This window comes from Ursus americanus, chromosome 2 (assembly GCF_024610735.1).
Source record: "Ursus americanus isolate L20-20 chromosome 2, mUrsAme1.1.p, whole genome shotgun sequence".
NCBI lineage: Eukaryota > Metazoa > Chordata > Mammalia > Carnivora > Ursidae > Ursus > Ursus americanus.
This window is the reverse complement of record NC_142128.1, coordinates 68,121,097-68,146,619: the sequence shown is the minus strand read 5'-3', so window position 1 is coordinate 68,146,619 and position 25,523 is coordinate 68,121,097. Positions and strand designations below refer to the sequence as shown.

Genomic DNA, 25,523 nt, shown 5'->3' with positions numbered 1-25,523 from the left:
AATATTTTTCATAAAAGATAAGTTATTGATGTAACTTTTTGTAATAGGGCTATTATTTTTAAATGCATTAGTGCATATTTTTTAAATTTCTCAGTTTTAATTTCTGCTAAGGTAAATATTAATAGATATACATAAATGAAAGCCCTTTGGGGGGTCCTCAGTAATTTTTTAAAAATATAAAAGGAAGGCCCCTGGGTGGCTCGGTGGGTTAAGTGTCTGCCTTCTGCTCAGGTCATGATCCTGGAGTCCAGGATCAAGTCCCACATCCAGCACCCTGCTCAGCAGGAAGTCTGCTTCTCCCTCTGCCCTTCACCCTGCTCTTGCTTGCTCTCTCTCTCAAATAAATAAAGAAAATCTTTTTTAAAAAATGTAAAAGGGCCCTCAGACCAAAAAATTGAGAATCATTGCTACAGATATTAAAATGACAAAATAGGGGCGCCTGGGTGGCACAGTGGTTGGGCGTCTGCCTTCGGCTCAGGGCATGATCCCGGCGTTGCGGGATTGAGCCCCACATCAGGCTCCTCTGCTGGGAGCCTGCTTCTTCCTCTCCCACTCCCCCTGCTTGTGTTCCCTCTCTCGCTGGCTGTCTCTATCTCTGTCAAATAAATAAATAAAATCTTAAAAAATAAATAAATAAAATAAAATAAAATGACAAAATATACAAGAATAAATAAATTAATTAACAAAATAAAATATACAAGAGTATTATGAACAATCGAGCCACTAAATATAAAAATATTCTTTGAAAAACAAATATTATCAAAACAAAATCTGACTAGGCCTAAATCAGTTAAAGAAATCGAACCCCTTATTTAAAACCCTCCCATAAAGAACACTTAAAATAAGATGGCTTTATTGGTGTACTTTACTAATTATTTAAGAAGGAAATAACCTTAATCTTATACAAATTCTTATAGAAAAGGGACAAGGAGAAAACATTTCTCAACTTGTGTAATCTTAATTCCCAGACCTGGACAGGTTATTATAAGAAGGGAAAATTATAGGCCAATTTCTCTAATAAACATGGATGGAGAACTCTTTAAATAACACTGAATCTATATAAGTCTGTATAGGGGCGCCTGGCTGGCTTAGTCAGTAGTACATGCAACTCTTGATCTCAGGGCTGTGAGTTCAAAAACCCCACGTTGGGTATAGAGCTTACTTTAAAAATAAAATAAAATAAAAAATTATTTCTTAAAAAAAAAAAAGATGATACATCATGGCCAAGTTGAGCTTATGCTAAGAATCCAATGTTATCATTCAAAAATTATTCAATGCGATTCACCATATTAACGAAAAAAGAAGAAAAATTATAATAATCTCAGTATATGGTGAAGAAAAGCATGTGGTAAGTTCAACAAACACTAATGATTTAAAAAACGGAACCAATAGCAACAAAACCCTCTTAGACTGCTTCCTACTGGAATGGAAAGGAATTGATTGAACTGGAGAAGCAGTGGCTACAGATCTCTTACAGTAGACATCACAGTGATAAAATGCTGAATGCTTTGTCTCTGAAGTCAGGAACAAAACATGGAAACTTGCTGTCATCACCCCTTTTCAACATGTCCTGGAGGTTCTAGCCAGAGCATGAAAGCAAGAAAAGAAATTAAAATTATAAGGATATGGAAAGAAGAAATGAAATTCTCATTTTACCGATGACATGATTCTGCATGAACAGTAATACATTTATAAATAATGTCTGGAATTATGCAATTTTCACTGATGGCATGTCTATCATATTGGTTCTGCCTAAGTTCATTCTTAGAGTGTAGACATCACTTCAGTATGTGGAAGTACCTTGCCATTCCTCAAGTACATGCAGCAAAGGTCTTACTTCTGGTATTACGTTCTTTTCTGTACAGGTCGTATCTGACTCCTGTACGGGATGAGGAAGCAGAGTCTCTACGGAAAGCACGCTCCAGACAAGCTCGGCAGACTCGAAGGTCTACTCAAGTGAGTGTGACCTTTTTTATGTCATTTTATCTGTCTTCCTCTGTTGGAGGTACAATTAAAAAATCGTAAGATGAGTGCCTTATTCCAGCCACTGTTGTAAAAGTTCTCACCTGTGTTAAATCTTATACTACATAGTATCAGATGAATTTATAGCTACATCTGCCCACTCTCACTTTTACTTCTCCAGGCTCAGGTTTATCTCCTTTCTTTCGTAATACTAATTATTCCATTTGTGTTTAAGAGGCCACATATTAAGAATCCCTAAAGGAGAAGAGTTTGGCGGTTCCTCAAATGCTGTATATGCAGTTACCATATGACCCAGCAATTCTGCTCTTAGGTATATAGTCAAGAAAAATGAAAACATATGTCCACACAAAAACTTGTACATAGATGTTTATAATAGCATCATTCACAGTAGCCCAAATCCCAAATTCAACGTCCTCTCTAAACTCTGGCCAGAGTTCACTTGCTATGTAGACCATACTCACGTGGAGTTTGCAGGCTCACTGTAGAGTCGAGTCCTGGGCTCCCCGCAGCAGCAAGGTGTAGCACTGTGTGGCTGGGTGCGCCTCAGCTGTCCTACAGCAGGTGTAGGGGTGGTGGATATAGGCTGAGCCATCAAGCAGGCCAAATAAATAGCATAACTGGGGAAAAAAGCAAAATTTCCACTAACAAAGGAATAGGTAAACATCATTTTATATATCCCTACAATAGAATATTATTTGGTAATAAAAAGATACATGTTAATGCTGCAGTGTGCACAAACCTTCAGAAGACGTTATGTTAAGTGAAAGAAACCAGACATGATTCTATCTATACGAAAATATCCAGAATGGGCAAAGCCAGAGAAATAGAAAATAGATTAGTGGAGCACCTGGGTGGCTCAGTCAGTTAAGCGTCCAACTCTTGATTTTGGCTCAGGTCAAAATCTCAGAGTTATGCATCAGGCTCCGTGCTGGGCATGGAGCCTGCTTAAGATTCTCTCCCTCTCCCTCCGGTCCTCCCCCACCTCCCTCTTGCTTGCTCTCTCTAAAAAGAAGAAAAGAAAATAGATTAGTGGTTGCCAGGGGTGGGAGAGAGGGAGGAATGGGAGTGACTGCTGATGGATATGGAGTTTCTTTTTGGGGTGATGAACTGTTCTGAAATGAGATGGTGCTGGCGGTTGCAGAACTCTATGAATATGCTAAAAGCACTGAATTGTATACAAGCACACCTCATTTTATTGCGCTTCACAGATCCTGCCTTTTTTTTTTTTTTTTTTAAAGATTTTTTATTTATTTTATGTGACAGAGAGACAGCCAGCGAGAGAGGGAACACAGCAGGGGGAGTGGGAGAGGAAGAAGCAGGCTCCCAGCGGAGAAGCCTGATGTGGGACTCGATCCCGGCACGCCGGGATCACGCCCTGAGCCGAAGGCAGACGCTTTAACGACTGCGCTACCCAGGCACCCCCAGATCCTGCTTTTTTAACAAATTGAAAGTGCAAAGTTCAGTGGGGGAAGTCACTGCAGCTGTGGTGGAAATAGCAAGGGAACTAGATTTATCAGCAGAGCCTAAACATGGGCCTGAATGGCTGAAATCTTATTATCAAACATGAACGGGTGAGAAGTTGCTTCTCACAGATGAGCAAAAAGTTATTTCTTGAGGTGGAATCTACTGGTGAAGATACTGCGAAGACTGTTGAAATGACAACAAAGGACTTAGAATATTATCTGAACTTAGTTGATAAAGCAGTGGCAGGGTTTGAGAGGCTCAACTCCAGTTTTGAAAACCGTTCTACTGTGGGTAAAATGCTGCCGAATAGCATCACATGCTACAGAGAAACTGTTCATGAAAACAAGAGTCAAGCAATGCGGCACACTTCCTTCGTTGTTGTCGTGTTGTAAGAAATTGCCACAGCCACCCTCATCAGTCTGCAGCCATTAACGTAAAAGCAGGACCCTCCGCCAGTAAAAAGACTATGACCCACTGAAAGCTCAAACAGTGGTTAGCATTTTTTTAGCAATAAAGTATTTTTAATTAAGGTGTGTACATTGTTTTTTTGGACATAATGCTATTGCACACTTAATAGACCACAGCGTAGTGTAAACATAACTTTTATACGCACCAGGAAACTAAAAAATTTTTTGACTGGCTGTATTGTGATACTCACTTTATCATGGTGGTCTGGAACCAGACCCTCACTATCTCTGAGGTATGCCTGTACTTTAAAGGGGTGGGTTTTATTTATTTTTTTTTAAGGTTTTATTTATTTATTTGACAGAGATAGAGACAGCCAGCGAGAGAGGGAACACAAGCAGGGGGAGTGGGAGAGGAAGAAGCAGGCTCATAGAGGAAGAGCCTGACATGGGGCTCGATCCCATAATGCCGGGATCATGCCTGAGCCGAAGGCAGACGCTTAACCGCTGTGCCACCCAGGCGCCCCAAAGGGGTGGGTTTTATGATAAAGATTTATTTATTTTAGAGATAGCACGTGCATGTGTGCAGGGTGGAGGAAGGGGCAGGTGGAGAGGAAGAGAGAGAATGTCAAACAGACTCCCCGCTGAGCACGGAGCCTGAGGGAAGGCTTGATCCCAGAACCCTGAGAAAATCAAGAGTCAGACGCTGAACCGACTGAGCCACCTAGGCGCCCTGTTGATATTTTTAAAAGATATTTAAAAGATATTTTTAAAAGGAAAAAAAAATCCCTAAGGGAGACATCGAAGTAAGGAAGAGTCTGATATAATCTGCATTTATATAAAAAGTATATATATAAATATTTATATATATAACATTTGTAAATACATTTATAAATGTGTATATATGTATATAAAATATAGTTTTTAATGAATTAATTTTTTTAAGTAGGCTCCATGCCCAGTGTAGAGCCCAGCACAGGGCTTGAACTCACAACCCTGAGATCAAGACCTGAGCTGAAATCAAGAGTAGGAGACTATGGAGTCCCTGGGTGGCTCAGTCGCGCTCTTGCACCCTCTCCCTCTAAAAAAAAATAACAATAATAAGAGTCGGACACTTAACCAACTGAGCCACCCAGGCGCCCCAGTCTGCATAATATTGCAAAAATCACCATGCAGAGAATTGATGGGAGTGGTCGGCAAAAGTATGTTTGTCAAGGCAGGAAACAAGAAGACCTGTTAGGAAGCTGTCACAGTAGTCCGAGCTGGGAGTAAGAAGACCATGAACTCAGGATGCACTGGCAAGGAGAAGGGAGAGAAAGCTGTGACTTGGCATTAAGGAAGCAGAGGACGATGAGCTGATGAAGCACAATTGAAAGGAGCAGCCAGGTAAACCAGGAAATAGGAGCGGCGTAGAAGTAAATGAAAAGTCAGTTTCCCGGTAAAAGGTGAAGGTAACAGTTGTAAATGCTACAGAGGTCAGGCAGGAAAACTGAGGACTGAAGAAAGGGACTTTGTTTTTTGTTTTTTGGGTTTTTTTTTTTAAGATTTTACTTATTTGGGGGGGGAGAGAAAGAAAGCACAAGCAGGGGGAGCAGCAGGCAGAGGGAGAAGCAGGCTCCCCACTGAGCAAGGAGCCCCATGTGGAGCTTGATTTCAGGACCCAGGGATCATGACCTGAGCCAAAAGCAGCTGTTTAACCAACTGAGCCACCCAGGTGCCCCAGAAAGGACCTTATAAATAGCCACAAACGTACCTGTCTTCCCTAACTTTTCCAAAGTAGGTTAAGTGTCCTTCCTTTGTAGTAACTATGACAACTGTTACTTTGTTTTTGCGTAATTATTTCTCTGTTTTCTCCTCTTAGAATGTAACCTCCATAAGGACCAAGACTGATTATAGTTTTGGTTTGGTTTATTGTGGTAAAATATACATAACACAATTTACCACTTAAACCATTTTTTAAGTGTACAGTTCAGTGTCATTAAGTTCATTCGCATTATTTTGCAACTATTACCACCATCCATCTCCAGAACATTTTCGATCTTCCCAAACTGAAACTCTGTATATATTCACAAATAATTCCCTCTCCCACCCCCTCCAACTTCTGGCAACCACCATTCTACCTCTCTTCTCTGTGAATTTGATCAATCCAAGTACAACACAAGTGGAATCATACAGTATTTGTCCTTTGGTGACTGGCTTATTCCACTTTACCAGAATGTCTTCAGGGTTCATCCATGTTACAGGCTGTGTCAGTACTTCATTCTTTTTTTAGGGATGAGTGATATTCCACTGTATGATTAGATCGTATTTTGTTTATTCATTCACCTGCTGATGGATACTGCTGGGAGCATGGGTGTACAAGTGATCTCTTTGACACTCTGCTTTCAGTTCTTTTGGGTAAATACTCAGAAGTGGAATTTACTGGATCATAGGTTTCTGTCTTAATTACTTACATTCCATTATACTCATCTGTTTGCTTATGTCTTTTCCATTAGATTAAAAGGTTCTTGAGTGCAGGAATCATTTGATTTGTCTTTGCAGTTCCAGTGCTTAAAGACACTTAATGATTTATTAAGAGAATAAGTGAATAAATTCATGAATAGTTAAAAAAAAAACAAGTTATAGTACTTCCTTACCTACCTCTAGCTTTGAAACTTGCTTCTCATGAGGACTTGAGCACGTAACTACTTGAGTTAGAATCAGCTCACTCTAGTCTTAACTCTCTTTCTCCCTTCTTCTGCAGATGATTCCTACTTGTTTTTCTTCTGCACCGCTGCTCATAAGAGCCTGGGGGAAATATCAATTGTTGGGATATCTCTGTGTGACATTCCTAGAGTTACTTAGGAAATCATCTTAGAGTAAAGCTAGTTTAGGTGGTGTTGTTTTGGTTGGTTGGTTGGTTGGTTGTTTGGTTGGGTTTTTGTTGTTCTAGCCTGGCTCTGAATTTTCACCTTTTGGAGCCTGGTTTTTCTTTCTGTAAGTAAAATCAGGTTTTTCTTATTATCCACTATTCAGAGAATTTCTTTTGGTAACCATTTGCTCTTGGGAGGTATGGAGCTTTCAGACAAAGGTGTTGAGAACTAAAGGTATGAGAGAAATACATCTACAACAGGCAGCCATCAGTGTTGCCCTATTTTCTGGAACTCAAATTGGAAAAGCTGAAGTATTACATTTGAAATGTACCTACTCAGGCTAGGGCTCTTTGCACACCGAAGTGTTTATTTTAAGCATATCTTGCTTGAAATGGCCTCATACATTTTGGGAGCTTCATTTGGAATTTGATACTATTAGATCTTTAAGGGAATCTCCCTGCTCATTTATCAAGAGTTATTCCACGGTTAGGGTGAAACTTCCCTGACCTTGTGTTATTTTCCCAGGGTGTGACACTAACGGACCTCCAGGAAGCAGAAAGGACTTTCAGCCGGTCGAGAGCAGAGCGGCAAGCTCAGGAACAGCCTAGCCAGAAGCCTGCAGTCACTGAAGGGCGTGAGGGAAGCTCAGAGAAGCATGAGCTCTCAGCAGTCCCAGCAAAGGAAGCTGGCGAGGGCCGTCAACCGTGGGGCGGGAATCTGGATGAAGAAGTAAGTCAGTGGCATGTACTGTGCTAAAAGCAGGGTCAATAATGTGGGGAATCCCTCCTCACTGATAACTCAAGCACGGTGCTACTTTGCAGTGGATAACTCATAGACAACACTGGTAACATCTGTCTGTCATTGGCAAACCTGAGTGACTGAAAGAATTCAGAGGATGTCCATCCTTCAGTCATCGTTTTGTGCTCAGAGTTAACTAATGCTTATCCAGTTTTATTGAGATGTTGACATATAACATTGAACTGACATACAACATTTTATTAACTTTACACTATGCACAACATGATAATTTGATATATGTATATATTGTGAAATGATTATCACAATAAATTCCATTAACTAAATTTATTCTTTAAAGATGTTTTTCTATTCTAAAGAGAGAGGTTATAGTATAATAAAAATACAAATAGAAATGTGAGGATTTATTGAGTGTCTGCTTTATACCAGGCATTATTTCAACTGTTTCGTATATATTAATTCATTTAATCCTCAAAACAACCCTCTGAGGTAGATATTATTATTTGTATTGTAAATGTGAGGAAATCAGGATACCAAGAGGTTAAGTAAGTTGCATAGATGAGAAGTGGTTAAGCAAGATCTTGAGCATAGGCAGTCGAGCTCCCCAGAGCACTCCCATAACCATGATTATATTGTTCTCTAAACCCCTGCAAACCTAGTTGACAAAGCACCCCTTAATCCCATGCCACAAGTTGTCGCTATGGAGGTGGACGTTTTTAACTTACGTTCCCTTTCTCAAGCGGAGTTGGTAGTCAAAGGTATAGGTTTCTGTTTAGGGTGAACATAACAACTAGTTTACCTAAGATGGTTCAGATTACACCTGTTATCTCCGTGTAATATTGATACCATTCATCTTCACTCTCGGAAGTGTCTTAATTGGGATGATAAATTTTCCCATCACCATAGTTAGTGGAGAAAGGAGTCTCGCTCCAACTCTGAATGGCTAGGCTACATACACTAACTGAGGTTCTTTTGTTTATTTTGTTCTGTCAGCTACTGTTTATTAATTACTTACTAGTAGCTACTGTTCTAAGCACCTAACATACATTATCTTGTATAATCCTCACAACACTCTCTGAGGAAGATATTATCCCTACTTTACATAGGAGAAAGCTGAAGCTCAGAGAAGTTAAGTAACTTAATCAAGCCACACAGCTAGTAAGTGCTGAAGCTAGAATTGGAACCAAGTTCTGCCTGATTCCAAAGCTTACTATATTTTATTTATAAACAAAAAAGTATACAATCTCTACGTGTAGTAGAAAGCTGAAGCTCAGAGAAGTTAAGTAACTTAATCAAGCCACACAGCTAGTAAGTGCTGAAGCTAGAATTGGAACCAAGTTCTGCCTGATTCCAAAGCTTACTATATTTTATTTATAAACAAAAAAGTATACAATCTCTACGTGTAGTAAGAATTTCTCTATCTGTGCATCTTCAGTAAACCAAGTTGAGGCTTATTGTCAGGCTCTGTCTTTCTCCTTGGGGAAAAAATTCAAAGTGGAAAATGGGAATTTTTTTTTAAAGGTTCAGTAAGCCTGGTTGTGGCAGGTTGGTAGAGTATTCAGAAGTTGGTAGACTGCTCAGATTTGGTCTCTGTTCTCAGATAACCCTGTCTTGTTTCTTCATATTCCCAAGCTTTTTATTTTTCTATGTAAATCTTGCCTTTCAGTGCTCCATCTTAAAAAGGCCATCATCCTTCTTATTTTCATTCCAAAATCAAAGGAATTTTTATTAACAAGGTTAGTGCTACCTAGTGCCCTTTGGTCAATTTAAGAAAAATTTTCCTGGGCTGCTGTCAACATGATGGTATTATCAGAATAGGAATCCAGAAGCTGTTTCCTTTCTGGGTAATTAACTAACTGGCTTTAGTTCACCTCAGTAGCTGTTTATTGAGCATCTACTATTAATAAGCCTCTTGGTATAGGAAAAGCCCATTTTTAATAAGCCTGCTATCCTACCCTTTGGTTGGACTTGACCTCTAACATCTCACCCTGTGGATCATTTCCAGCCTGTCTATCGTCGCCTGAGGTACCCAGCTCAGCCAGACAAAGCCACAACACCAGTGTCTCCTTCTGCATCAAGACCCTCTCTCTACACTAGTTCCCATCTGCTACGGACAAGCAGATCTTCAGTCCCTGACTCTGAGAGTTCAGAGACAACCACAAACGCCGCAGTTGCAAAGGAAATGGACAAAAATGGTATGTAGAGCTTCAGAATAGGTGGCCTCCCCCCTAGTGTACATGCCCCACTTCCTAAGATCGCACTTTGTTTTCTCTCTCTCCAGAGAGTGAAGAAGCAGATGTGGACGATCAGTCCTCTAACAGACTGTCCATCCGTGAGAGGAGGCGGCACAAGGAACGACGACGAGGCACGGGCATCAATTTCTGGACAAAAGACGTAAGTGGATTGGTCTGTGTTGGGACATATCACTCATGGCTGCTGTCTTTTCTGTTGAGTTCAAAAACATAAAGGGTCCCACGTGGTCTGATGAATCTTGCAGATGATCAAGAAATATTCTGAGGAAAGAGAAGAAGAAAGACTCACCTAGTGTGGGACTCCTTTGGTATATTCTTGGCTGGATGCCCAGTGCTAGGCCCATAGTGGGCACTCACTAAATAATTGGTGATGAGTGAAAAGACCAGAAATCTACAACAACCATATAAGCAAATATAAAAAGTGAATAAGCTTGTCAAATATCAGCAGTCCTCCCTAATATTCCTAGAAAGTCATGTAGTTAGTCAATAATATTATCCCATATAAGCAGAGATTCTAATGAAATATTTTAGGAGCATTACAAGAATTTCAAGGAGCCTAAAATCTTAATAACACAAGTTCATCTGATTCAGTTTTACTCTTTTAGAGGAAAAAAGAAAAAAAAATAAAACAGATTTAACTTTGGCTTTAATATAAAGGCAGGGGCACCGGTGCTTACTAACTGCAAGCTCACGTTCAGTACTTTAATTCACACTCTTGTTCTGTACCCGTCTCAGTCAGCTTTGTTATTGGCATTTTAAAAATCAAGTGACCAAGAATCAAGAGGTCTCTGGTTACCAAAGACTCATTTGAAAACTAGATGAACCATTCAGTGAGACAAGGAGTGAAACAGAAATAGTCATCTATTCTAAACTATTCTTGAAGATAGAAGTATCTCATTTTTATGGGACCAAGTAGACTGATAACTATTGACAGAGATGAAATAAAGTCTGTCCTTTCTAAAGATACCCCTTTTCCTGCTACGGTTTATTTGATGACAGGAAATGTTCCTGAGCTGCCTGCCTATGGTGGCTGTTAAAGCAGCAGTAACGGAGAATCACTTGGCAGTCAGTTCTCACTGCCTGTGTTTGAAATGCCAAGATGCATAATTGATGGGAGCTGACCTTGTTGCTTTCAAGAATGTCTGTGACCATGGTCCTCTTGTTTTTCTCCCTCCTTCCTTTTCAGGAAGATGAAACTGACGTCTCTGAAGAAGTAAAAGCAGCACTGGTAAGTGGCAAGCTAGTGAGGCATGTCCCTTTTGGCTCAGCCTTTCTCATGTGCATACAATTTCAATAGAAAAGAGCGGCCCTATGCAGATTTGAGTTAAGGGAGAGTTTGGAGATAGACATTGCTCTGAGAGATGAGGCAGGTGTTAGCTGGTGGTACATTGTCTCAGATGCTCTTGAACAAGTTTCCTGCACTCCTCAATGCCTTCTGCTGATCCCTAACACAGTTTTAGGATCTGTCTGTCTGCTTTTTCTCTCTTGTGAGTGTGTTATTGGATTGTAGAAAGTACTTCGAAATCTTTGGAAGAAAAGTGGAAAGTGGTACTATTTCTTTTATGGATCTATACTTATATAGAGAAAGGAACATAAGTGTGAAGAATGTAAACATCACACAATCCAAAAGGCACTTACATTTGACTTTGAAATAAGGGTAAACCCTTGGCTCTTATCAACTCAGGTCTGGCATCCAACTTTTCTCTGCAGTGGATGGCCTGGGCCCAGCTTTCCTGACACTCCAGGTTCCTGAAAGCCACTCAAACATGACAGAAAGTTAGTGGTTTCCTTATCAGTACTATCTTTCAGGAAGGAAGGAATTTGGTTTTGACTACATGAATTGAGACTACATGAATTGTGCATTTCTACTGGAAATTATGTTAAAAAATGGCCTTTTTATATCCTGCAGTTAGTTAGTTAGTTGAAATGGTTCTCGGAATATATTTGAGGGGCGCTTGGGTGGCTCAGTTGGTTAAGTGTCCAACTCTCTCTTTTTTTTTTAAGAGATGGGGACGGGGCAGAGATCAAGGGAGAGAGAATCTTACGCAGGCTTCACACCCAGCGTGAAGCCTACTTAAAAAAAAAAAAAAGAATGTATTTGATAAACCGTACTGAAAATCAACAATTGACTCGTTTTTAGCAGAGGAACTAGAAATACTATATTATGGGGGCGCCTGGGTAGCGCAGTCGTTAAGCGTCTGCCTCCGGCTCAGGGCGTGATCCCGGCGTTCCGGGATCGAGTCCCACATCGGGCTTCTCCGCTGGGAGCCTGCTTCTTCCTCTCCCACTCCCCCTGCTTGTGTTCCCTCTCTCTCTGGCTGTCTCTCTGTCAAATCAGTAAATAAAATTAAAAAAAAAAAAAAAAGAAATACTATATTATGTTATTGATCTGCCTGTATTTTAGTCAAGATCCAAAGCAATCGGTAGGGCCTTCCAAAAGCAATGCCCAGATGACTAGAGCTGACATAGGGGAGAACTGCCTACCCTTGGTTGAAGTGAGGTGACTTCACAAGGATGAGCCATGTCAGGTGGTAATACCACAAAGAGGTTCGTGCACATGCATGAATAACGGCAACTCTTCAGGTCTTCAGTGGGCTGGGAAAGGCTTTTGGAGACATAAAGAGTGAATCTGGGAAAGTTGCTTTGGGGAATTATAAGATACCTAAAGAGAGAATCTGACTAATAGATTACAGAGCAGTGAAATGGACTGTAGTCCCTGGAGGGTTATAGAGGCCATTTAAATGCATAAAGGGAATGACAACAAGGATGGCTTTGTTGTGACAGAATGTCTTTTGTCAGTGAAAATCTGTGTCTCCACCTTTCCAAACCACTTGGCCTGGGAAGATCTTAACATAGGGCGCCAGGTGAGGAAAGCTGAGATGTTCTCGATACAGTGTTTCCTGAGAATTTCATCTTAGGACTTGAATGAAACTGAATGAAAATTATAGGAAAGATTTTCTGATTCTTTTCTGGTGAGGAAGAGTAGAGACTATTGAGGTTTGATGTGCAAGTCATTTGTCAGACTGAAAAACATTTCACTCATCCAATTGCTTGAGGCATCTATTAGTGTCTACCATGTGTCAAGCAGACTCCAACATGAATCTTAAGAGAAGAATGAACAGTCTGTTATCTCTAGAAGGTAATTTAACTGAAGAGGGAAAACAAAGCCAAAAACCCTTACTGTTTTTCTCCCAAGTACTCTCTTCTAAAACTAGCAGGCATGATGCCATTATCATCATATGGACCCGCAGAGCAACATGCCTGGCCAGGGCCAGTGTAAGCTGCAGTTCTACTTCAGGACAGTCAGTAATCTCTTAGGACCAATCTTTCTCCCCCACCTCCATGTCCTTCCATCAGGCAACAGAACTGAGCCAGCCGGAGGAGGGGCATTCTGTTGAATTGGCACTGTTAACTAATCAGCATGGATATTGCTGAGAAGCCAGGACAGTTCTTTCTTTTCTTGGTTTTTGGTTCAGTAAGACTATATATGCTATTGAGGTTATGACAGCTCCCTTCTCTTTCTTAGCCTGTTCTTAAAGAGTAGTGGTGGTATTTTTAAAGTTAACTCTTCCCAAGACTCTAGCATATATTTTTTTTTTTGAGATATAATTTACAATCAATAAACCACACAGATCTTAAGTGTACTATTTGGTGAGTTTTGACAATTGTATACAGCAATGTAAACACCACTCAAATCAAGATATAGAATTTTTCCATCACCTTGAAAAGTTCCCTCATGCCCCTTCCCTGTCCCAAGAGGCAACCACTCTTCTGATTTCTGTCACCATGGATTAATATTAAAGTTCCTGAACTTCATATATATGAATCATACAGTCATATTTCATTTTAAGAGTAGAAAGGATACTTCAGTGGTTATTATCCCTAGCTTATGTTAGAATTAAAATGACTCCAAATAAGTACAGATTTTGTTTCCTCCTCTTCAAAGATTTCAAAAGAAGATTCTTTAACCTCTCGCCCATGTATCAGTAACAACAAAATGGTTAAGAAGACCTCTCCATTGTTTAACCGAAATTTCTATTGGTGTCATTGAAATCCATTTCTTTTTGTGTACCTGTACTAGAAAAATGTCACCAGCATTTATATACAGATACAGTTTATTGCCAGGAAGGGCCCTGATGTTTGTTTTCAATTATGTGATAGGTGAAAGACCAGTTGTGCATTTCTGTGGTGGCGACACCAAGGAATGATACTTAGAAGGCTGGGGACTTTGCTTAAGCCCAACATACTGCATGATTTTAGTCAGAACCCATCCCCATTGGTAAATCCATGAATAGGTGAGACTGGCAATGAATATATAATATGATGTCTTAGCACCTCCTTGTCAGGTGTGTTCAAAGCACATCTGTTGATTATCCACATTAGGTATGTAATAGATATTTTCCAGAAGTCTTAATATATCTTTTATCTTGCTAAGTGAAAAAGAAACTGTATCTAGATCTTAATGTGAGGAAAAAGAGTATACCAGGCATACCTGAAAAAACTTTTATATTCAGGAGCATGTTTGTTTTCTTCACTAGAGGTAATTACTAGAGGTAATTTCTTTACAGTGTTTGTTCTGGAAAGCACAGTCATAGGCACACTGCAGAAAGTGATGGCCATTTGGTTTCTTTCCATCTTTTTGTTAACCTACATCTCTGGCCTGCCTCTCTTTTGCTCAACACTGCAACACTCAAGTCTACTGCATTCTTGCTGTTCCCTCCCGCCCCCATTTACTCCTCTGAAACAGACTGTTTCCCTAGCCAGTTCTGTTGTATAATTATATTTATCACTAGAGGGCACAAGTGGTCAACAGAAACGATGCTGGTGAACAAGACTGGTGCCCTAAAAAATTTGAACAGAAGACAGATTCTTTAATTTTAAAGGAATTGTTAAAGAACCCAGTTCAGTGTAATAAGGTTACTTGCCTCCCAGCTTTTGGGAATTTAGAGATAACTTGGGTTAGGGACCTCAATTTACAGTTAAGAAAACTGAGGCCCAAAGAAGTTAAGAAGCTTTCAGGGACAGGAAAGCTCTGCTAGTTGATCACCCTGTGCCCTGCATCGGGGAACCGTCAGACAGACCTGGAATCAGGGCTTATATCCTTCTGCATTCCCTATTTATCTGTTTGGTTTTTTACTCAACAGATTATATGTTCAAATTGACTTGCTAGTAGCATCTCAGTTCCTTAAGTGAAGGCATGTCTTCTTGAAGGACAACTGAAAAGCCTACTCTGAGTATCAAGATTCAGTCTGTGGGTAGAATATCAGCATTCTTCTGTTGTCCTTGACATAGGTAGGTATTTATGTCTTTCGGGAAGTAAGAATTTCCATACAAAATGCTTCCCTCCCACCCTCCCCCCCCAATCCCTGTTGCTTTTGGACAAACCAGGTAACACTTAATCTGAACAAAATCACCAAAACCTCACTGTCAGAATTAGCAATGTCATTTTCCCAGTCCAGAATGGAACCAGTAGATCTGGACTGCTAATCACCCCTCAAAATGCATTGGTAAAGAGAGATTGTTAAGGGTTTACTAATTCACGGACATTAAGGTATCTGCCTTAAATGGTGGCCTGCTAGTGGAGAGATGGGTTGGTAAAGTGCTCCAAAAGAATTAAGCCATTACATGTAAGATTTCCAAATTACATGAAAGAGAGAACCATACAGAAACTTGCTGGCAAAGCTTGGCTTTGAACTAAGCTTTTATAGAAAATAAAACTTGCCTTGGGAGCCACTTGGCCCCAGAAGTGTCTGTACTACCAAAAGTCACTAAATGCATTTCCCATTTTGTTCTGCCTTCTCTTTTATAACCTCCTCATTTATTCGTTGAATAAGTACTTTTAAGTGACCTATTATAATCAGGCATTTTTTTTAGATACTGGAGATGCAACAGTGAATAAAAAGCCCTGCTCTTATTATGGACTTTACATTCTAGTGGAGGAGATAGACAATAAATATAATAAATGTGTGAAATAAATAATATTTGAAAAGGTGATAAGTGTTTCTGGAAAACCCATGTAGAGTAGGATAGGAAGGAATCAGAAATGCCTGAGTGGGATAGGAAGTTGACAGTAGAATTATAAGTAGGGTGGTCAGAACAGACCCTGCTGAGAAAGCATCATCTGAACCTAGACTTAAAGGAAGTAAAATGGGGAGCTAGGCAGAGGGAACAGCACTTGCAAAGATCCTGAGGCAGTAGTGTGCCTGACGTGCTTGAGGACAGGTGAAAAGACCAGTGTGGTAGAGCAGAATGAGCAAAAGGGCCCAATGGCATAGACTGATAAGTCATTTTAAGGGCTCTGGCTTTTGATCTGAATGAGTAGGCAGCCATTGTAGAGTTTTGAGCAGAAGAGTAACGTGATTATACTTATATTTTAAGAAGTTACTCTGCCTGCTATTTTGAAAATATACTCTAATGGGATTTGGGTGGAAGCAGGGACATCAGTTAGGAGGCTGCTTATAATTATCCAGGGAAAAACTGATGGTGGTTTGGACCAAAGTGATAGTGGGTAGTAAAGATACTGAGAATTTTTCAGATTCAGGGTACAGTTTAAAATTGGAACCAATAAATTTTGCTGCTGGATTGGATATAGGGTGAAAAAATGTTGGGGGGGGTAGGTATAGTGATCAAGGTTGACACTGAAGCTTTTAAGTGAGGCAACTGAAAGTATCGAGTGTTCATTAACTAAGAGAAGACTGTGGAAGGAATGAATTTAGTGGGGGAAGAGCAGGAATGTAGTTTTGGTTTTAGGAGTGTTAAGTTTAATATATCCGATTGACAGCCACTTGGTAATGTCAAGAGAAGACTTAGCAGAGGTGTCTGGAGTTCAGGTGAGTGGTCCAGACTGGACATAAGAATTTGAGTGTCAGCAGATGTATAGATTGTATTTAAAACCATGAGATTGAATGAGATCACCAAGAGAATGAAAGTAGACGAAGAAGAAATCCAAAGACAGAGAGCCCTGGGGCACTCCAAAATTCAAAGTGAGAAGGGGAAAAACCACAAAGGAAACTGATGAATCCTAGCACTTTTCTCTAAGAATATGAATATGACTGTTTTTGATTAAATCAGAAGAATTCTATTTTTTTAAAGATTTTAATTTATTTGACAGAGAGAGAGAAAATGAGTGAGAGAGAGAGAGAGCGAGCACAAGCAGGGGGAGAGGGAGAAGCAGACTCCCCACTGAGGAGGGGGCCTGACATGGGGCTTGAACCCAGGACCCTGGGATCAGAATCTGAGCCCAAGGCAGAGGCTTCACGGACTGAGCCACCCAGGTGCCCCAGAAAATTCTATTGATTAACCATATTTGCATGTGATTTTTTGACTCAGCTTTTGGTTCCCTTTGCTTTGCCTAATCTCCCTTAGATTTATTACATCTTTGAATAACTAGCACCTCCATTCCACTTAAGAATAAGAGGCTTTCTTTGAAAAACTTATTTCTGAGTGCTATCATATGCTAAACTCTGAGTTAGCTCTGTGATGGCTAGAATGGCAATTATAGACTGAATTCTATAACTGAAAGAGACTTACACTTTTAGTTAACTAGTTAAACTTCTCTTTTTAAAGATAACAACTGAAGCCCAGAGAGATTAAGTAACTTGCCAGGATCACATAGGTGGGTTCCTAGTTCATGGCTACTGTACTACCCTTCAGGTGAATCTTTATATCTGTTATGTATCTTATGTGGTATACTGTGAGGATAAGCAATATGGCATAGTAGTTAAGAGTGCAGACCCAGGGGGCGCCTGGGTGGCTCAGTCGTTAAGCATCTGCCTTCAGCTCAGGGCATGATCCTGGAGTCCTGGGATCCAGCCCTGCATCAGGCTCCCTGCTCCATGGGGAGCCTGCTTCTTCCTCTCCCACTCCCCCTGCTTGTGTTCCCTCTCTCGCTGGCTGTCTCTATCTCTGTCAAATAAAAAGTTTAAAGAAAAAAAAGAAATAAGTTTTAAAAGGGGTTGCTGAAGTAGGAGAAATGAGTAATGAGTAGAAAGGAAAGGGGCGCCTGGGTGGCGCAGTCGTTAAAGCGTCTGCCTTCGGCTCAGGGCGTGATCCTGGCGATCCGGGATCGAGTCCCACATCAGGCTCTTCCGCTGTGAGCCTGCTTCTTCCTCTCCCACTCCCCCTGCTGTGTTCCCTCTCTCGCTGGCTGTCTCTCTGTCACATAAATAAATAAAATCTTTAAAAAAAAAAAAAAAAAAAAAAAAAAAAAAAAAGAAAGAAAGGAAAGAAACAAGAACTAAATGTTTCCAGTTTTGATGGGAGCTCTTCAAGCACCTGATCAGGTCAAGTCCTGCAGATGAGTCAATCAAGCGGCTTTCATTTCTGTGATGCCTCATTACCCTTCCCGTTTATCTTTCTCTGCCAGTGTTTCCAGCAGTTCTAGTTTTATAGATCTTTACTCCCCCCACCCTCCACCCCCCCAACACACACACTCTTTCTTTGAGTAAATAATAGCCCCTTTGCCTGTTTACTCTAATTTTTTCACAGCTTTGCTTCTGGCTATTTGCTAGATCTTCTCCCCGCTCTCAAGCAGTATTTTTTAATCTTGTTACTCAATCTTGTGAAGCCCCTGAATCTGCCGGAGGGCATCCAGCGATTTTCTGTCCGCTCTGCACCACTGGGCAGTATCCTTGCCATTCTCCTTTTAGGTGAAATCCTACGACTGTTTTGCTTTCCCCTCTCTCTGGGGCTTGATTACCTAATATGGTAAGGTATGTCCCAGACAAGACTGCACTGTTGAGATAGAACAACAGTTTGACTAGGTTTAAAGACACTGTAGGTGAGCTATCAGAGCTATCAGGATTAGTTATTTATGTAGTAAAGTAATATTTTTCACAGTATACCGTATAACAACCACAATCTTGTGGGTTTTTTTTTTTTTAAACCAAGCCTCTCTTCCTTTTAATCAAGTGAAAGGATAAGAAAATATAGATTTTCCTCTCTCAGCCACTTTATCTTTAGCCAGATAAGGAGAAAAAAAAAAAAGATGAAGAGAATGGGGTAGTTTGTCCCCAAATTGAGAGGGTTTGAGAAGTCTGAGAAGTTTGGTTATATAAAAATGCTTATAAGGAGATTAAAAATAAGGATAGATTTAATAAGTGATGGCTGTTATAAACAGTCCTGTCGTAGCCAGCCTGTGGGAGTTGGCAAGCATTCATAAAAAAAAAAAGCAAGCTGTCCCGGATTTGTACAATTGATGACAATGGGCAGTCCCAAGGAAGGAGATGGAGATTGAGACATGGCAGCCAACCAACTCTGTGTGTGGGAAGCTGCCTTCTATGCAGAGCATGCTAAAAAATCTTCTCTAGTGGTTGACTCCACATTAGCCTGGAAGGATCTTTCCTTTCACTGTACATTTGCTCTTGCTTTGCGACTGTAGTTTCTTAAAATACTGCAGATGCTATGATTTTCTATATATGGGGCATACTGTGTCTTGCTCTAGCCCAAGCTATATAAACCAACAAAGTTTCTTTTGGCATCTTCCTTTTAAGGACTCTATTAATTTTAGGTCGTGCTGTTGCCAAGGAAATCTCAGTAATCAAAACTCACATGTATTCCTTTGAGACCCTGTAATATTTGGACCCACTGTCCCATTACATCAGTGAATTCTGCTCTAGTCAGAAGTCCCTTTTTCAAGATCGAATAAATTGACCTTCAAGGTATCTGTTTAGGCTTTGCTCAAACTTCTTATCCAAAGATTGGAAGGTTTATCAACTAGTAAGGATAATGCAGTTAACCCCTTTGCTCAAACTTCTTATCCAAAGATTGGAAGGTTTATCAACTAGTAAGGATAGTGCAGTTAACCCCTTGACCTTTTAACTTTTCTTCCAATTTCTTTCTTCTGCTTTGGATTGCCTTCAAGGTATTGGTTTGTGTTAGTGACCTGTGACCTCTGTCTCTTTGTTGGAGGGACACTGATGAGCTTGAAACTCTGCTGGAAGTTTTTTATGATTATAAAGGTAATACATGTCATTGTAGAAAATATATGAAGTATAGGAAAATGTAAAGCAGTGGTTCTCAGAAGCAGCAGGAGCATTTCTAGAGGTTATGAACATTCATGGGGGTACTTTTAAGGGTCACGGTGATGGGGGATGTTCTACATGCATTTAGTGGACAGGGGCCAGAGATGCTTGATGTCCTAATATGTCCCATATAACAGTTGTCCCTGCAGCTTGCTTGACTTTTGACTGTCTTCCTGGACAGTCGTAGATGAAAACTTCTCTGTTATCTGAGTCTAAAACCAAACTTGATTTTATGTATAAACTCACATTTTATGGCAGAGAGCATCTACAAATTCAACCACCATGTAAACTGAGGAAAGACCGTAGTTTTAGTTTTACTCACTCCCGATAGCACTCCCACTTGTATATGTGGCATTGTTATAAAACACGTTCTACAGATCTGCATCTGACTTCGATCTTCATGGCGATCTGTAATGGGTCCAAGCCTCTGATTATTTCATTATACCTTCTAGTGTTATTGGCTCAAGAGTTTATATGTTGAAATAAATATTTCATTATAAATTTTTGTTTTTCTTCATAGTTTATTGTTGATTTTTAAAATGATTTAGACTAAGTTTTATATCTATGAGTTTTATTTCAGGATAGTAAGGATTGGGGGGGCTGTTAGAAAATATTTGTTATGAAAGGGCATTCTTTGTACTATGAAGAACAAGAAAATATTGTCCAAAGTTATACCACTCAGAGGAAATTACTGTTTAGCATTCTGGTGAATTTTCTGCTGGTATTTTCCCTAAGTTGTTGTTTGTTTTTTTTAACATATTCAAGACCAACTAATGACATTTTTAAGAAAAGGATCAATTTCCAACCTGAGCATTCCTGGGACCCCATCATTACCATGATGACAATCTCGTAACATTGTCTTCAAAGCACTGGGGTCCAACTGTTTTATTAAAGTAGTCAGTCCTGTGATGGCTTTGATTACAGAGAGCCTCCAGGAATAATTGTTCTCTTTCAGTTGGAATCTGAGGGTTACCTTAGTTATGAAAGTATTCATTTCTTCTGTTGATAGCATGGCTAGAGAGCTTTAACCATGGCTTAGGCTTAGCTAATGTCAGAGTTCTAGCCCCATGATTGAGGTAAAAAGCTTAGTGTGGGATTTGCAGCTGTTTTTCAGCAAACGGAGTGTTTATAGATTTGCCCCAGCAGGAATGTTGCCCTCAAGGCGCTAACAGATGTTGCCTTTAAAGGTCTTATTCATGTAGGACCTGAAAGGTAGGATAGTTGGGGTAAAAATGTAAAGATAAATGGTTACAACGTAAAGATAAATGGTTACAATCTACCAGTCTTAATTTTCTCTATACTGTCTCAGTTTTCAATGAAATAAGTTCAAAAATCAGCAGCTATTTAATGACATGAATTTCTGTCACAGAAAACCCATAGTTTTATATCCAAATATGATTTTTCAAGAGAATCTTCATACAGGTGTGACTTACCAGTATGTGCTTTTTGAAAATACTTGGCTTTTTTAATGCTTTGAAAATGTTTTCTTACACCCTGAACTCTTACACCTTAAACTATACCAATGTTATTGAGTACTGGGAAGAAAGGAGGGACATTTTTAAGACCCATTGGCATAAGTCATGGGGACTTAAAACAGTATGGCAACTACAGTTTAAAATGCTGTGTTTCATGTTTGAAAGTTGCTGAGAGAATAAAACTTTAAAGTTCTCATGATAAGAAAAAAAATTCTGTAACTATGGTGAGGGTTTTTAACTAGACTTATTGTGGTGTTTATTTTGCAATATATGCAAATATCTAATCATGTTGTACACGTGAAACTAATATAATGTGTGTCATATACAGCTCAATTAAAAAACACTGGCAAGTTAATAGCTCAAACTAAAATAACTTAGCTGTTGAGGGACTTTCAGAAGTGATATACCAATTGGTGAGTCATGGGGCTGTCTACGGTTACTGAATACTTAGTTTCTCATTTCTCCAGATGTCTAGTATAGCTGTTTGCTGGCTCTTGTGGAGGGTCAGCACTGCCTTCCTGAGGTCCACAGGGAGGGCAGATGTCTATGCCTGTTCTCCAGTGGTGGGTACTGGGAGAGGGACGATGGCAGCAGGGCCAGCCTAGTTTTCATCTTTGGTACATTACACTCTCTAGGTCAGGGCTTAGCAAACCTTTTATATAAAGGGCCTGATGTAAATGCTTTCTACTTTGTGGTCCTTCTAGTCTGTTGCAACTATTCAGCTCTACTATTATAGTGGGAAAGTAACCATAGACCGTATGTCAATAAGTGGAGTGGCTATGTTCAAATAAAACTTTACTTATAAAAGCAAGTTGGTGGGCTGGATTTGGCTTACAGCCCAAGCCACAGTTTGAATTGGTTACAAATTCAGAAATGTTTGCTGACGTAAACATGACTCCAAATGTCAATTTGTTCTCATCCAAACACTTTTCTGGTAATTCAGCATTTTTCCAATTCCTCTGATTCTTTAGTACCATTGACAGTTGGTAGGGCAAGGGAAGTCACTTGGAGTGAAACATGTTGTTTGTCCTCACTTGGAAAAGCATCAGTTTTGGTCATGCTGCAGAAAACAAGCTGTAAAGATTCCCAAATGAAGGAGTAAAGGAGGGAGAATTTCTCCCATGTCATTTTAAATGTAGTTTCTCTGTTGTCTTAGTTCATTACCTTTTTTCTTTCTTAAACATTTTTTTTTTTGTCTTTTTAATGAAGTATAGTTGACACACAAGATTACATTAGTTTTAGGTGCACAACATAGTGGTTCAACAAGTGTATAGGTTATGCTCTGCTCGCCACAAGCCTAGCTACCATCTGGTAGTTCGTTACCTTTTGAGGAGAAAGTCTGAAATGGTTGATTCTCCTAATATGTCCCTATCTGCTTTTTGCATCTAATCCTATCCCTTCTTACCTCCCAAAGACCTGACTTTGAGGTTAGCTAAAATTACAGTTGGGGGATCTATAATCACTTGACACTTGAGAAATTCTGCTTTTTTAGGCTATGGCCATAAATAAGTTTGCCTTTCAGGCTCACAGATTCTTGGAAGGGTACCTGTCATTCACTTTAATTGCTGGTTGTCGTTTGAATTCCTTAGTCAGGAGTAGGTTATGGAGTTTATTAGTTTTTTTGCCTTGTTAACTTTCAGTCTGCAGAATACATACAGGAAGAATTTAGGGGAGATTTACAGAGGGAGTGACAGAGATCTTTAAAGCTTTGACCTTGGGCTTACTTGAAATGATTGTGAAGAGGAGTGGATTTTTGGAAAGAGAAGCTAAAATTCTGGTTATTGAGCAGCTTTAAGGAAAAAAGTGATGAGAGCTGACAGTGACATGTCACAGTAAAGACTCATGTCACGTATGGGAATCAATGATGGGTTGGCACAATTAATTTTGTGCCAAGTAAACAAAACCAGATCCTTTCTATAGAATAAAGTTCTGCCTAATTTATGCCATGTTGTCTAAGAAGTCTCTCCAGTGACCTCTTGTTCTCGAACAAAACTAATGAAATATTGTTTGGGCAACTTTTAAATCATTTCTGGGGTGTTTGACTTAGAGCTAAGGGTAAATTTGGATACTGCTATCCGGCAAGCTGAGCCATTTTCAGTAATTACATAATAGGTGAAGCTTCTATAGTAGTCTTCCTCAAACTTGTCAATAAGAATCATTTGGGTCATTTGTTTATAGTACAGGATTTCAGGCCTCTCCCCCTTGAGATTCTGAATTAGGAGGGGATGTGATGGTGGAGGGTAGAAAGCCTGGGAGTCTGTATTATAATAGAAGTCAGGTCCTAGGTGGTTTCTTAACAGGCAGTTTTGACAAACAGGAGATTGCTAATATCCCAGGTAGGTCATTATTAAAAAGTAAGATTAACTATGGCACACTGAGGGGACTTAGAGCCAATCTCTGCCCCTTCCTCTACTCCAAAAATGCCCATTTAACCCACAGAGGATCAGATTCTTAAAGGCCCTTTAGGACAGTCCAGTTCCATTCAGGAAGTCTTTGGCTCACATAGCAGCATGCATTTATTCAGTCAAGAAATGGTTATTGGTTACCTAGTATGTGTCAGACATTATGCATTAGGGATACAGAAATGTATAAGGTAGACAGTGTTCCTGCCCCTCATAATACTCACATTTTAATGGGGCAGGAGGTATTCTAATCAGACGTACAAGTTGAGGTATCACATAGGCAGTTGAACGTAGGAATCTGGTGTTCGTGGGAGATATTAGAGCTGGAGATAAAGATATTTGGGAATTATTGCCTTAGAGATGGTACTCAGAGATGGTTAACTGGGTGAGATCGCTCCGGAAAAGAGCATAAAGAAGACAAAAGAATCCATGACCACGCCCTAGATTACTCCAGGGCCGGCTCTATACAGAAACAGGAATATTTCTTCCATTGGAACAGGAGAACATACACAGAAAAGTTGGTGGATCTCATATGGCAAAAATGAAGTAGTTGTGATCTGACTTTCTGTTACACACAACATACACACACACACAATTTTTTTAATATCTAGAGAGTCTATTAGTGTCCAAATGAAAGATAATGGACTAGGTGTCTAATGTTAAGTATGGTTTAAATGGGAGGAACTTAAGAAATATGAAAACTCAACAAGACTTGATATTTTACTGGATGTGTACAGTAAACATAAGGAAGAGTCTAGAGTGGTTGAGAAGATACATGGATTGGTAGGAACAGTATTGGCTTTGGAGCCAGAAAACCTACGTCCAAAGCTAGTTTCATCTCTTACTAGCTATATGGTCTTAGAAAAGTAATTTAACCTCTGAATTCTGAAAGTGCTTTAGTTGACTATAAAAGTGAGATTGTTATTCCTATCTTCTAGTCTTGATGTAAGGACAGCAATAATAATGTATTTCACTTTAAATAGTGCCTAGCTTTAGCAAGTTTCTAATTAACAAAAGCTGCTAGTATAATAGTACTTCAGTCTTCCCCTCTCCCCCCATCTTTGAGCTTTCACACTTTATTCCCATTTCCTGGAATGTTCTTCCTCCTACTTTTACTGCCTCTTCCTCTCCCCACTCCCTTTTTTTTTTTTTTTTTAAGATTTTATTTATTTATTTGACAGAGACAGCCAGCGAGAGAGGGAACACAGGCAGGGGGAGTGGGAGAGGAAAAAGCAGGCTCCCAGCGGAGGAGCCTGATGCGGGGCTCGATCCCATAACGCCGGGATCACACCCTGAGCTGAAGGCAGACGCTTAACGACTACGCTACCCAGGTGCCCCTCTCCCCACTCCCTTTTTAACACCCATTCATGATTTAGGTTAGGCCCCACCTAGGGCCTCCAAGAACGCTTCCTTTGACCCCTCCTCAGAGTAGATAAGGTTCTCCTCAGTATTTTGAGTTAATTTTTAATACACAATGATAATTATTACTATGTGGTATTCACCAATTAAACTAAAATCCTTAAAAGCAAGATCTGTTTCTTGTTCATTATTTTAGCTCCCCAGGATCTAGCAGAGTATCTAGTATTTAGGTATGTCTTCTATGAAGATTTGTAGAACAGTCCAGTTAATGACATTCATGTTTCCAGGGCCGGCTCTATACAGAATTTATACTCTATACATGCAGTTTTGATGACTGCATGGATAACATGCTGTTAATGAGATCGGGAGTTCAGGAGGAAGAACATGTTTGCCATAAAGATAATATGTTTGCTTTTGGACATGCTGACTTTGAGGTACCTATCTGACCAATGAAATTAAATATCCTACAGGCAATTAGATACATAGGCCTGAAGTGTGGGGAGGTTTGAGGGCTAGAAATAAGGATTTAGAAGGTATCAGCCTGCTAGTAATAT

The 25,523-nt window shown here is 39.8% G+C and overlaps 1 protein-coding gene and 1 long non-coding RNA gene across 9 annotated transcripts in view; both read left to right on the top strand.

The window, feature by feature from the left end:
• PPP1R12B (protein phosphatase 1 regulatory subunit 12B) overlaps nucleotides 1-25,523 on the top strand; it is a 200,995-nt gene that overhangs the window by 112,921 nt on the left and 62,551 nt on the right. For all 8 annotated transcript variants that reach the window (XM_045787642.2, XM_045787644.2, XM_045787643.2 and 5 more), the window contains 5 exons: nucleotides 1,866-1,956; nucleotides 7,229-7,432; nucleotides 9,465-9,654; nucleotides 9,741-9,853; nucleotides 10,898-10,939. In XM_045787642.2, the coding sequence (XP_045643598.1) occupies nucleotides 1,866-1,956; nucleotides 7,229-7,432; nucleotides 9,465-9,654; nucleotides 9,741-9,853; nucleotides 10,898-10,939 (640 nt within the window). The remainder of the gene's footprint in view (nucleotides 1-1,865; nucleotides 1,957-7,228; nucleotides 7,433-9,464; nucleotides 9,655-9,740; nucleotides 9,854-10,897; nucleotides 10,940-25,523) is intronic.
• LOC148110647 (uncharacterized) lies at nucleotides 10,947-19,463 on the top strand. Its single transcript, XR_015722302.1, has 2 exons — nucleotides 10,947-17,694; nucleotides 17,926-19,463. It is a non-coding gene; the product is annotated as an uncharacterized LOC148110647 (long non-coding RNA).